This window comes from Pelophylax lessonae (assembly GCF_965119305.1).
Source record: "Pelophylax lessonae genome assembly, chromosome: 1".
Lineage (NCBI taxonomy): Eukaryota > Metazoa > Chordata > Amphibia > Anura > Ranidae > Pelophylax > Pelophylax lessonae.
The window spans coordinates 681,391,353-681,405,091 of record NC_138768.1 but is presented as its reverse complement, the minus strand read 5'-3'; the positions used below and the strand labels follow the sequence as shown (position 1 = coordinate 681,405,091).

At 43.3% G+C, this 13,739-nt stretch overlaps 1 protein-coding gene and 1 pseudogene across 3 annotated transcripts in view; one reads left to right on the top strand and one right to left on the bottom strand.

Annotated features, from left to right (window-relative positions):
- Positions 1 to 13,739, bottom strand: part of RXFP1 (relaxin family peptide receptor 1) — a 567,744-nt gene that overhangs the window by 354,033 nt on the left and 199,972 nt on the right. For both annotated transcript variants that reach the window (XM_082253060.1, XM_082253061.1), the window contains exon 2: positions 8,538 to 8,681. In XM_082253060.1, coding sequence (XP_082109186.1) covers positions 8,538 to 8,681 — 144 coding nt within the window. The remainder of the gene's footprint in view (positions 1 to 8,537; positions 8,682 to 13,739) is intronic.
- LOC309569712 (translationally-controlled tumor protein homolog) lies at positions 11,957 to 12,656 on the top strand (annotated as a pseudogene). Its single transcript has one exon. The product of its transcript is annotated as a translationally-controlled tumor protein homolog (transcript).

The following is a 13,739-nucleotide window of genomic DNA, read 5'->3' as shown; positions in this document are numbered from 1 at the left end:
GTAAGTTAGAGGAAAATCCCGTCATTGTGACTGCGGCAAGGGAGCAGACTTGGGATCAGGGGCGGATCCAGGGGGGGGCAACGGGTCAATTGCCCCCCCCCCCCGACATCCAAAGGAGCTTCTCTGTTTGCCCTGATAGTGGCCCTGACAATAGCACCGCAGAGCGCACTGGGGACACAGGAAGCAGCACTGTATTACACAGCCAGCAGAGAGAGGGTGGGGCCGAGAGCTCCACTGATGCTCTGACCCTGCCCCATGCAGCCTATGTGCTCTGGATGGAGTAGAAGGAGAGAAGATTTGAGTGGTTGCCCCGTCCCGGACCTCGAAAAGTGCCTGATGGCCAGGTATGTTTTTCCCTCCATAGACAGCATGACTACTAACCTGAAACCCTGAGCTGTGCAAATCTGTGCATTTCTGAAAAGGTCTCTGACCATTTCTGTACTGTGTCCCCCATCTGCCTCCTGTACTGTGTCCCCCATCTCTGTCTCCTGTACTGTGTCCTCCATCTCTGTCTCCTGTACTGTGTCCCCCATCTGTCTCCTGTACTGTGTCCCCCATCTCTATCTCCTGTACTGTGTCCCCCATCTCTGTCTCCTGTACTGTGTCTCCCATCCCTGTCTCCTCTACTGTGTCCCCCATCTCTGTCTCCTGTACTGTGTCCCCCATCTGTCTCCTCTACTGTGTCCCCCATATGTCTCCTCTACTGTGTCCCCCATCTGTCTCCTCTACTGTGTCCCCCATCTCTGTCTCCTGTACTGTGTCCCCCATCTCTGTCTGCTGTACTGTGTCCCCCATCTGTCTCCTGTACTGTGTCCCCCATCTCTGTCTCCTGTACTGGGTCCCCCATCTCTGACCGCCTCCTGTACTATGTCCCGCAGTCTCTGACCGTCTCCTGTAGTATGTCTGCTACCTCTGACCATCTCCTGGAGTGTGTCCGCTGCTTCTGACCATCTACTGGAGTGTGTCTGTTGCCTCTGACCATCTCCTGGAGTGTGTCCGCTGCCTCTGACCATCTCCTGGAGTGTGTCCACAGTCTCTGTCCATCTCCTGGAGTGTGTCCGCAGCCTCTGGCCATCTCCTAGAGTGTGTCCACAGCCTCTGGACATCTCCTGGAGTGTGTCCACAGCCTCTGGCCATCTCCTGGAGTGTGTCCACAGCCTCTGACCATCTCCTGGAGTGTGTCTGCAGCCTCTGGCCATCTCCTGGAGTGTGTCCACAGCCTCTGGCCATCTCCTGGAATGTGTCCACAGCTTCTGGCCATCTCCTGGAGTGTGTCCACAGCCTCTGGCCATCACCTGGAGTGTGTCCACAGCCTCTGGCCATCTCCTGGAGTGTATCCACAGCCTCTGACAGTCTCCTGTAGTATGTCTGCAGCCTCTGACAGTCTCCTGTAGTATGGTTGCAGTCTCTGACTGTCTCCTGTAGTATGTCTGCAGCCTCTGACCATTTTCTCTACTGTGTCTGCCATCTCTGACAGTCTCCTGTAGAGTGTCCATCTCCTGTACTATGTCTGCAGTCTCTGATCATCTCCTGGAGTGTATCCACAGCTTCTGGCCATCTCCTGGAGTGTGTCCACAGCCTCTGACCATCTCCTGGAGTGTGTCCACAGCCTCTGGCCATCTCCTGGAGTGTGTCCACAGCCTCTGGCCATCTCCTGGAGTGTGTCCACAGCCTCTGGCCATCTCCTGGAGTGTATCCACAGCCTCTGACCATCTCCTGGAGTGCGTATGCAGCCTCTGACAGTCTCCTGTAGTATGTCTGCAGCCTCTGACAGTCTCCTGTAGTATGTCTGCAGCCTCTGAACATTTTCTATACTGTGTCTGCCATCTCTGACAGTCTCCTGTAGGGTGTCCATCTCCTGTACTATGTCTGCAGTCTCTGATAATCTCCTGGAGTGTATCCACAGCTTCTGGCCATCTCCTGGAGTGTGTCCACAGCCTCTGACCATCTCCTGGAGTTTGTCCACAGCCTCTGGCCATCTCCTGGAGTGTGTCCACAGCCTCTGGCCATCTCCTGGAGTGTGTCCACAGCCCCTGGCCATCTCCTGGAGTGTGTCTGCAGCCTCTGACAGTCTCATGTAGTATGTCTGCAGCCTCTGACAGTCTCCTGTAGTATGTCTGCAGCCTCTGACCGTTTTCTCTACTGTCTGCCATCTCTGACAGTCTCCTGTAGGGTGTCCATCTCCTGTACTATGTCTGCAGTCTCTGATCATCTTCTGTAGTATGTATATTAATGTGCCGGGGGTCCTAAAAATTTTTTGCTCAGGGTCCAATCACTATTAAGGATGGCCCTGTCTCCGCCACCTCACCATGGCAAAACCAATGAAGGAAGGCTGCAGGGGCATGAGTCCCGGATGGAGAGGTGTGCTGCAGCCGTTCTACAGCAACTCAGTTCTATATTCAGTTCTGTAAGCAACACTTTATTTTCTAGCAGTGCCCCTCCTTAGACTGGATTCTGGATCCACCCCTGCTTGGGATCTTGCTCCTTTAAACCTAAAACTACAGAATTGTAAGGATTATTACATCTAACAAATGTATAAGACTGGATCTGGTAGCTAAAAAAACCTGTGCTGAGAGTAATATGGAGGGTGTCATTGATGCCACCTACTTCTAAAAATACCTGACTATTATGCAAATCTAATTAATTAAACAATACAATACTTCTGAAATCACTTGTGGAGAGCACATATGAAGTTAAAGACCTCTGACTTATCTTGACATTACTGACTAAATACACACGCCAGGTCAATAATTCAGAAAGTACATAAGTTGTATTGACTACCAGGCAATATTCTTCATAAGGTGAACAATTATAGCTCCCATTTTTCTCTCAAAATAGGTTTCTTTTAATACAACAGTAAGCTTAAATTATCTTAAAATGGTTATAAAGCCTAAACATTTTTTACCTTCATCATGCTTTGCATTAAGGTAAAACATGTTTAGGTAGTAGTATCACCCCTCGTTCCCCTTATACTTACCTCATTCAATCCAGTTCTGTTCCTGCCTGAAGGGTATCTCTTTCCTAACTTCCTGGCCTCAAATGCGTTGCTGAAGCAGCAGGAGCCATTGCTGTCAATCAAAGCCAGTAATGAGGAAGTGGGGGCGGGGGGCAAGCCCCATTTTCTGTGTCATTGGACACAGGCAGCATGACTTGAGAGTGAGCCATTGCGAGAGAGGAGGAACCAGAAGCGCTGGCTGAGGACAAAATAAGAAAAGGTTCGGGGCCGCTCTGTGCAATTAAGTTGCACAGAGCTGGTAAGTATAAACCTGTTTGTTATTATTTTTTTTTTTTTTTTACATTTACAATCACTTTAACTACTTGAGTTCCAGAAGGTTTTACCCCCTTCATGACCAGGCAATTTTTTGTGATATAGCACTGCGTTACTTTAACTAGCAATTGCTTCGTTTTTCAGCACTGCAGGGAGAAAAAACAGCACATTGCTGCTGTCAGAAAAGAACCCTGTGTTTGTTTACTTACCTACCTCGACCTTCTCCCGAGCCTGGCATGTGGATCATGTACTAGGTATGTAATCCTTAGCAGGAGAGCCGCCTTGCCGCCGTATATGTACTATATACGGTCGGCAAGCAGTTAGGGTAACCAGGGATAATAAAAGTTAATTGCCTAATCTGGACAGAATTTTAGAAAAAAACATTGCTTTCAAATGCTTTAATCAACGGCAACCAGTCTTCAGACTCTCTAATATAACCTACTCCAGTTGGCACAAAAACTCTGCTTCTGATAACCAATCTGCCTTTCTTTTCATCTGAGAAAATTCACAAGATGCTGTGGAAAAGATTTGCTGTCAGGTAAGTGTAACAAGCAGGGTAGATAGATTAGATGATCAGAAGCAGAGTGCTATATGTCTACTGGAGAAGGTCTTGTTGGGGCATATATCAATATGTAGAAGTCTGATAGATTAGATATATTTATTTGGCCAATAGTACTATTTCACTAAAATTAAAGCTAATTCAAAAGGTGCATGTAGAGGACCTGGCCTGCTGATGAAACATACATGCATTTTATTTTTATATTTTTTCATGTTGGATAGAATGGGGAAGATTTAACATTTCTGCCAGGTTTTTATTTTCTGTCTGTGACTGCACTGAGGGGATTCTCAATGATTTCCAAGAAATGAGGGAGCAGTTTTCATGGCTCCAGGAAGGCATGGACAAAAATGAAAACATTGTTAGAAGCTCTAACCCTTCTTCCACTTTACTCTGGTGTGTTATGCTGTAAGGAAGCGGAGGGGAGGTTGATTGCTACAACAGAATACAGAAATAAATTATAACCTTCCATAAGCTTTAACCCTTCCTCACTCTATTTAAAACAAAATAGAGTTTCTTGTAGAATTGAGCTTTAAATTAGTACTAAAGCCTCTGTTATTTTATCAGAAATACACAGGCCCTCTTTAATAGGGATGAGCTTCGAGTTCGACTCGAACATTGGCTGTTCACTCGTTCGTCGAATGACGAACAAATGGGCTTCTTGGCGGGAACTTCGAGTTCCCACCTTATCATGGACTCTGACCTCTGAATTCCAATAAATAAATCACTGGCTGGCTGGGGGAATCAAACTCACAGCTCTCTCATTCTACCACCTACACCATCGTTAAGCCTGTTTAAGCTGAACACACTGTCCCTAATTTTTATCTCATCCACTGTGTGTAGGGTGAGCTAGGAGTTAGTTAGTTAGTTAGTTAGGCAGAGAAAGTGTGTTCAACCTAAGCGTACTTGATGGTGACGTAGCTGATAGAATACCAGGCCTGCAATTGCGATGGTTGTGGGTTTGAATCCCTTGGCCAGTGGGTGATTTATAAGTGGAATTTTATAATTAATAATACATTGCTAGCAGGGAGAAAGATTTTTATATATATAATTCTATATATATATATATATATATAGGCACTTCAGTTTATATCAGTTTATGTCAGTATTGCTGAAAAAAACGCGTGGGGTCCCCCCCAGTCCATACCAGGCCCCTCGGGTGCCTGATGTCTCAAGCCGTCCTACAATGCACAGCTCAGGTGCAGTGAATAAATTACATGACATCAGTAATTTATTCACTGTACCTGAGCAGTGCATTGTGGGGCGGCTTGTGACGTCAGGTCACTATAAAAGAGCTGTCAAAATCAAAAGAGCTCATTATGTGTGAAGTGTCCATAGAAGCAGGAGCTTCTTTTTTTCCTATTTATCGGGAGAACGGGCAACTGATCATCGGGTGACACAATTTTATTATTTTTTAATAAAATACTTTTCCAAAATTGGCTTTTGTCATTATTTTTTTTGCACACTTTTTTGGTGAATGGGAAGGGGTATGATGTACCCGATATCCATTCACATAGGGGGGGGGGGCAGAATTCCGACGAGTCTCCCCCCCTGCAGACCCCCACAACCACAGCCCAGGGTTGTGGGGAAGAGACCCCTGTCCCCATCAACATGAGGGCAAGGTGCTTTGGGGTGGGGGGGCACCCACCCCCCATGTTGAGGGCATGTGGCCTGGTACCCCCATCCTGGCCATTCAGGCTATGTGCTCAGATAAGGGTCTGGTATGGATTTTAGGGAGAACCCCACGCCATTTTCTTTTAATTTTGGCACAGGGTTCCCCTTAAAATCCATAACAGACCTGAGGGGCCTGGTATGGATTTTGGGGGTGACCCCACACTGTTTTTTCATTTTTTATATCTGTATTTCCGGGAGCCGACAATACATTACAGCCGCAAGCAAGTTTAAATTACTTTTTTTCCTTTAGAAATGTCAATATTGCTGCAGCAGGCTAGAAACATCGTTCAAATGCGCCACTTTACAGGCACATTAAGGGGGCCCCCCAGGCATGATATTTAAAGGAATTTTAAATTTTTATTGTTTCACTTTAAATATATTAAAGAGGAAGTAAACTCTCCTCTGACACTTTTTACCTATAGGTAAGCCTATGATAAGGCTTAACTATAGGTACTGTAAATATCTCCTAAACATGTACTGTTTAGGAGATATTTACCTTACATGCAGCCAGTGACGTCACTGGCGTATGCGCTCTGAAGGAACGGCCGCTGGTGCCGTTCCTTCAAAGCCCCGTGCCGTGGGCGATGCATACTAGCTCATTATGTGTTTCTCTTTCAGATTGTAAAAAAAAAAAATGTAACTGAGTTTACAACCTATTTAAAATCACTGCTCCTGTAAAAACGTTTTAAAAAATATTTTTTGCATTGATTCATGTCCCCCAGGGCAGTACCTGGGTCCCCATACATTTTTTTGGGCCAATAACTTGCATTTAAGCCTTTAAAATTAGGACTTTTGATTTTTCATGTTGTGTCCCATAGACTTTAATAGAGTTCGCATGTTCGCAAGAACAGTTCCCCTGTTCCAGATGTTCTGTGCAAACCGAACAGGGGGGTGTTCGGTTCATCACTACTCTTTAACATTGATTGGACCCTGGGCAAACATTTTCTTCCCCCCTACAATGCAATTTTGCTCTTCACAGGACCCCCTTCTCCATTGTTACAGGAGGTCCCCCTCCCCAATACCACCCCATCATTACACAGGACCCCCTCCCCCATACCACCCCCATCATTACAGAGGACCACCTTCTACATCATTACACAGGACTCTCTCCACCATAGTACCCTCATCATTATGGAGGATTCCTCTCCTCCATCATTATCTAAGACCCCTCCCACATACTACCCCCATCATTACACAGGACCCCCTCCCCCATACTACCCTCATCATTACATAGGACCCCCCTCCCCACACTACACCCATAATTACACAAGACCCCACTCTTACATACTACCCCCATTATTACACAGGACCCCTCCTCCATACTTCCCCATCATTATACAGGACCCTCTCCACCATACTACCCCCTCATACGCAGGACCCCCTCCCCATACTAGCCTCATCATTACACAGATCCCTTCTCCTATACCTCCTCCATCATTACACAGGACCCTTCTCCCCCATGCTACACTCATCATTACACAAGATCCCCCTCCCATAAACTAAGCCCATTATTACACAGGACCCCCTCCCCAATACCACCACCATCATTGCACAGGACCCCCCCTTCACATACTACCCCAATTATTACACAGGACCCCCTCCCCCTTACTAACCCCCTCATTACACAAGACCCCCCCCCCGGCCCTACCCTAATTGTGTTCAGAGGATGTCAGGCAAACACCAGGCACCCCCCCCCCAAACCCTTCAGCGAAGTTTTTTTTAGCAGAACAATGGTCCGCCGCTTGTCAGACATACATGGTGAGGGAGAGGGGTCGGTGTAACTGTATCCAGGACTGACAGGTGCTTTCCCAAGACAAGGTTTACCTTACTGAGCTGGCCAATCAGGCCACCCTCATCTCCTCAGTGATAGACAAATCCACTTGTTAACTATTTGCGGGCAGCTCGGGGTCAAGGGACAGTTGCTTTGGGCACCACAACAATGACTAGGCCTGGGGCAGCTGCCCCTTATACCCTGTGTTAAAGACGGCCCTGGAAATACATTACTCTTGACCAGTTTATCACAATGAATTGTTATTTCCAAAAATGTCCATAAACACTCACATTTAACTCTCTTTACAGCCACAACCTCTGGCTCCCTCTGAACTTAGAACGTCATCCAAACTGTATTTCCTCCTCAAGACTTCAAATCCTATCACTGCTAAGCTAATGTGCATGCATACACATCTAGTTCTCTTAGGCTGCCTGTGCGAGTTGGCACAGGCACACATGGGTAGTCCTCTCCCATGAGCGTGCACAGTAGGGCTATGATGAGGCTCCATAGAATTCTGCAAAGCACTGTAGTCCCCCAAAAAACAAAAAGCTTGGGGAGTAATCTTAGGAAAGACTGCATTTTGAAAGTCTTTCAAATAATAAAAAGCAGCAGAGCTGAGGCCAACATGTGAGCCCAGAATAAAATTCCCTGTTCTGGGTGAGCATGTGGCTGGGACTGTTTTGCCCCAGCAACTTCCTGAAATATTGAAAACATGTAAGGGACTCTTTTGCATGGGACTGAATAAACCCCAGGGAAATACATTAAATAGCTCTGAGTGACATTTTTGCTGAAGTGTATGCTTGATCTGTGGATGCCATTTTATGCATGAGAAGTTTTCAATGTGCACGTGTATAGCTGAGCCTCCATTGTTTGAAGGGGTGAAGGTCAGTTCATATCTGTAGAATGATGGTGAGAGTCTTAGATCCCACTGCTCAGAGTACCCACTGAGTGGTGCTAGATGTGGATTGGGCTTACCAGCTGAGTGTGTGACCCTTAAAGATTCCAGTGTTATCAGAGTGATCTAAGCTCTGTTTGTGATGTTACCCCTTTCCTTTACATATAATCCATAATCCTCTGGGATTAATGTTGAAGGTCTTCCACTGTCAACAAGGTCATACAGCTGGGACACATATCTTTCCAATAACGGAAAAAAAAGCTTAGTAAAAAAAAAAATAAAGAAATCTATTTTTGAATAGGTTTGTTGAGGGGTTGGTTTCTTTGGTTCTGTTTTGTTAGTACACCAACAAAGAAAAAGACTTGTGACTTACCACAGTTATCCTCATCTGCTTGGTTTCCACACTCATCAACTCCATTACAGTGCATGAACTGAGGAAGACACTTTGTGATATTGCCACAGGGGAAGTATCCAAGAGGGCAGGAGACTTCGGAATGCACACTTTCTGCTAATGCAACTAGTGAAAAAGAAAAAAGTTGTGGGTTATTTTTACTTATATTGAGTATTTGCTATAAAATAAATAAATAAATAAGTAGATAACAGCTTCACTCTTTATTAATTAATGTATCATAGATATACTTCACACTTCACACTTTGGTGAGAAAGTTTAGAAAATTATTTTATTGCTATGGTTCAAACAACACAAGGAGACTAGCTTATAGAGACTAAAGTGGAGGTAAAAGCAACTATAGATGACTGTAGCAATTAAATGCCATCACATGATCTTGCACTTTTATTCACGAGGGCTATTTTTTTCTGGCTGCTAAAGTCTGTTGGTGGGAAATTAGTAAAAGCGCTTTGATATAAATTAATGAAATATATAAGACACTTACCCTAAAAGTGTCAACAATAATCGATCTTATCCACCCATGTGCTGTTTCCAAGAAGCACACGTCACAACCGTGCTTCAGGTTCATGCTTGCAACCAGTGATTTACGGCTGGAGCAGGCCTGTTTACAAGTTTATGCAATAGATGTCAGTGTCAGATGAGAGACTTTTTCTGGGTTGACATCAGAGCACTAATAGAGGGGAAATCTTCCAAAGGGGACACTCGTTCTGGTGACTCTGGTGACACACCAGGATTGCCTTACTTTAGAGGGATTTCCTTTCACTTCCTGTTTTGGCTATGCGACAGGAAGTGAAGGGAAATCTCTCCAATGGGACACAGATGGCAAAAATAAAAATTATAGGGGCCGCAACCCCCAACCCTCTTATCCTAAAATCCAAAATTAAAAAAAGTTTATGTTTTTTAGGTGCTAGCATTCACACACCATGCCCATTTTTTTTTTAAATATTTCTTATCTTTTAGATATTTCTCATATCAAGGTGTCATGGCTGGCTGCAAGGTTTTTAGAACAATGTTTGAGTGAGTCTGTCCTGGGTCTGTCCTCATTAACAAACAATTCAATAAGCCCAGCCTCTAATGCCTGCCATAGATGGAGCGATTTTCTCTCCTGCAATCCACGGGGGAATCCCATTGTGTTCTCTGAGTTGGGTTGGGCGGGTACAGTGTCCTGTTCCCGCTGGAGAACAAAGTGATTACTGCTAATGGCTATAATAGCAGTAATCACATGTAAAATCCGATCGATCAACTTGGGTACAGTCAGCCTACCCATACATGCTTCAAATCTTGGCCGTCTATGACCAACTTAAACCTCTAACCTTTTGTTAGCACAGACAGTGATAAATCTGCTTTCAATTGATAGTAATGATCTTCCTGCACAGCATAGACAGAGTAATTTATAGCAGACACAGCTACTTAGCCCCCTCATAAACAAAAGAACATTTTTCTTTTTTGGAGAGTCCACAATAGAGCATCTAAAAAAGCAAGCTGATTTTTTTTTTTTTTTTTTTAGGTTATGCTATGTAAATGGGGACACATAACAAATATAAAGTGTTTTCCCAATTTGGCTGCAAAAGTGAAAATACACTTTAATTTTGATATTAACTCTATAAACTATAAAACTCTATAAACACTATTGTGCTAGTCAGTAGAAAGCGACATTTTGAATAGCATTGGTCTGTGGATTGCCCTGTCGATGTGCACCTTACTATAAAAAGATAGTTAAAAAATGATCAGAGCAGTTTCCATGTTTGTTTGCCTTTCTGGATTAAGTGCCGATACACACTGGAGGTTTTCAGCTCCTATTCTGCTTCTATTCTGCTTAGCTTCTGGTGTAGCTGGCTGAACCTTTAAGAAGGAATGGGCTGTTTCCAAGCATATCTGTTCTCAAATGTTTCCTTTGCTACAGTCAGGTCTATAAATATTGGGACATTGACACAATTCTAATCTTTTTGGCTCTATACACCATCACAATGGATTTGAAATGAAACAAACAAAATGTTATTTAACTGCAGATGCTCAGCTTTAATTTGAGGGCATTTACATCCAAATCAGGTGAAAGGTGTAGGAATTACAACAGTTTGTATATGTGCCTCCCACTTTTTAAGGGACCAAACGTAATGGGACAATTGGCTGCTCAGCTGTTCCATGGCCAGTTGTGTGTTATTCCCTCATTATCCCATTTACAAGGAACAGATAAAAGGTCCAGAGTTCATTTCAAGTGTGCTATTTGCATTTGGAATCTGATGCTGTTAACTCTCATTATGAGATCCAAAGAGCTGACCATTAGGCTGAAAAAAACAAAACAAACCCATCAGAGAGATAGCAAAAACATTAGGTGTGGCCAAATCAACTGTTTGGAACATCCTTAAAAAGAAAGAACGCACTGGTGAGCTCAGCAACACCAAAAGACCCAGAAGACCACGGAAAACAACTGTGGTGGATGACCAAAGAATTCTTTCCCTGATGAAGAAAACACCATTCACAACAGTTGGCCAGATCAAGAAAACTCTCCAGGAAAAAAGGTGTATGTGTGTCAAAGTCAGCAATCAAGAGAAGACTTCACCAAAGTGAATACAGAGTGTTCACCACAAGATGTAAACCATTGGTGAGCCTCAAAAACAGGAAGGCCAGATTAGAATTTGCCAAACAACATCTAAAAAAGCCTTCACAGTTCTGGAACAGCATCCTATGGACAGGTGAGACCAAGATCAACTTGTACCAGAGTGATGGGAAGATAAGAGTATGGAGAAGGAAAGGAACTGCTTATGATTCAAAGCATACCACCTCATCAGTGAAGCATGGTGGTGGTGGTGTCATGGCGTGGGCATGTATGGCTGCCAATGGAACTGGTTCTCTTGTATTTATTGATGATGTGACTGCTGACAAAAGCAGCAGGATGAATTCTGGAGTGTTTCGGGCAATATTATCTGCTCATATTCAGCCAAATGCTTCAGAACTCATTGGACGGCGCTTCACAGTGCAGATGGAAAATGACCTGAAGCATACTACGAAAGCAACAAAAGAGTTTTTTAAGGGAAAGAAGTGGAATGTTATGCAATGGCCAAGTCAATCACCTGACCTGAATCTGATTGAGCATGAATTTCACTTGCTGAAGACAAAACTGAAGGCAAAATGCCCCAAGAACAAGCAGGAACTGAATACAGTTGCAGTAGAGGCCTGGTAGAGCATCACCAGGGATGAAACCCACCATCTGGTGATATCTATGCGTTCCAGACTTCAGACTGTAATTGATTGCAAAGGATTTGCAACCAAGTATTAAAAAGTGAAAGTTTGATTTATGATTGTTAATCTGCCCCATTACTTTTGGTCCCTTAAAGTGAGAGGCACCTTTTATTTTTATTTTTTTTCTCCCCACCCTTAGCCGAAGCTCCCGTACACCGCTCCAGGACGCCGACTCCCAATCCATCGCCACCATGATAATCTACAAGTGTGTCATCAGCAATGACAAAATGTTCTCAGACATCTACCCAACAAAAGAAGTCTGTAATGGGCTGTGTATTGAAGTTGAAGGAAAGACCATAACCCGAAGAGAAGGTGACATTGATGACGCTCTTATTGGTGGAAATGCATCTGCTGAGTGCGTAGAGGAAGGAGGTGACGGTGTAACAGTGTAACAGTATCAGGAGTTGACATTGTGATGAACCACAATCTTCATGAAACTGGTTTCACTAAGGATGCATTCAAACGATATATTAAAGACTATATGAAATCAATTAATAGTCATCTAGAAAAGAACAATCCTCAAAGAGTTCAGCCTTTCATGACTGGAGCAGCAGAGAAAGTCAAAGACATTTTTGGCAACTTCAAAAACTTGCAGTTTTTCACAGGAGAGTCAATAGACCCAGAGGGTATGGTTGGCTTTTTGGATTATCGCGAGGATGGTATAACCCCCTTCATGACCTTCTTCTTAGATGGCTTGGAAAGTTAAAAATGTTAACCATTTGGATCATTTGATGCAACCAATTGCTGCTGATTCATTCATACCACACCAGGATTAATGTCTTATGATCAACTCAAACTGGACTGTTATCAAGCTTCATTTATTTCAACCTAAATTATTGGAGTAGAGACATCTATTTTAAAACTTTTTTTGTCATTTAGTCCAAATAAAATAATCATACTCCAAAAAAAAAAAAAGTGGGGGGCACATATACAAACTGTTGTAATTCCTACACCGTTCACCTGATTTTGATGTAAATACCCTCAAATTAAATCTGAAAGTCAGCAGTTAAAGCACATTTTGTTGTTTCATTTCAAATCCATTGTGGTGGTGTATAGAGCCAAAAAGATTAGAATTGTGTCGATGTCCCAATATTTATTGACCTGACTGTATATATACAGTGTGTCCTAAGTGCTCTGTTGGACTGGAGTTATGGATCACATTTCAGAGGAGGGACATGTCAAGTCGAATACATTTACTGTATTTGCAAATGTATACAACTAAAACCTCTTTTTTAAGGCAAATTGTTCAAACATGGAAGCATTTGTTTATTTTGCTGGCTAGCTTTTGAGTGTGCTGAGGAGTTTTTTTGTATGGTATTGTTAACTTATATAAAACCCGCAGAACAAGATGCAATAAGAGAACACCTTTTGAACGCTGCCATATGTTACTCCTTGAGGAAGCCCATTCAAATCCACGAAGAACAAACTAATTTTATTCAGAGAATATCCCTTAAATCCAAAAAACTTAGAAGTGGAAGCTAACAGTACTAACCACGTAACCATTTCGGATGGAATATGACTGTTCATGTACAAGCATATGGAGATGCTAAACACACACTGAGCATTTTACAACAACAACTAACCACGTAACCATTTCGGATGGAATATGACTGTTCATGTACAAGCATATGGAGATGCTAAACACACACTGAGCATTTTACAACAACTAACCACGTAACCATTTAGGATAGAATATGACTGTTCATGTACAAGCATATGGAGATGCTAAACACACATTGAGCATTTTACAACATATCTATAGTGTTTTCATGTAAAAAAAAAGAACTTGTTAACATTTATGGGCAGTTCCCATTACCTTAATTAATGTTATAAAATGTGTTTTTGAATTGAACATCAGCAACACTTTCTGTCTGACATACCTCTGTGACTCAGAAATTGTTGAAGTAGTATGTGGGATTGAAAACT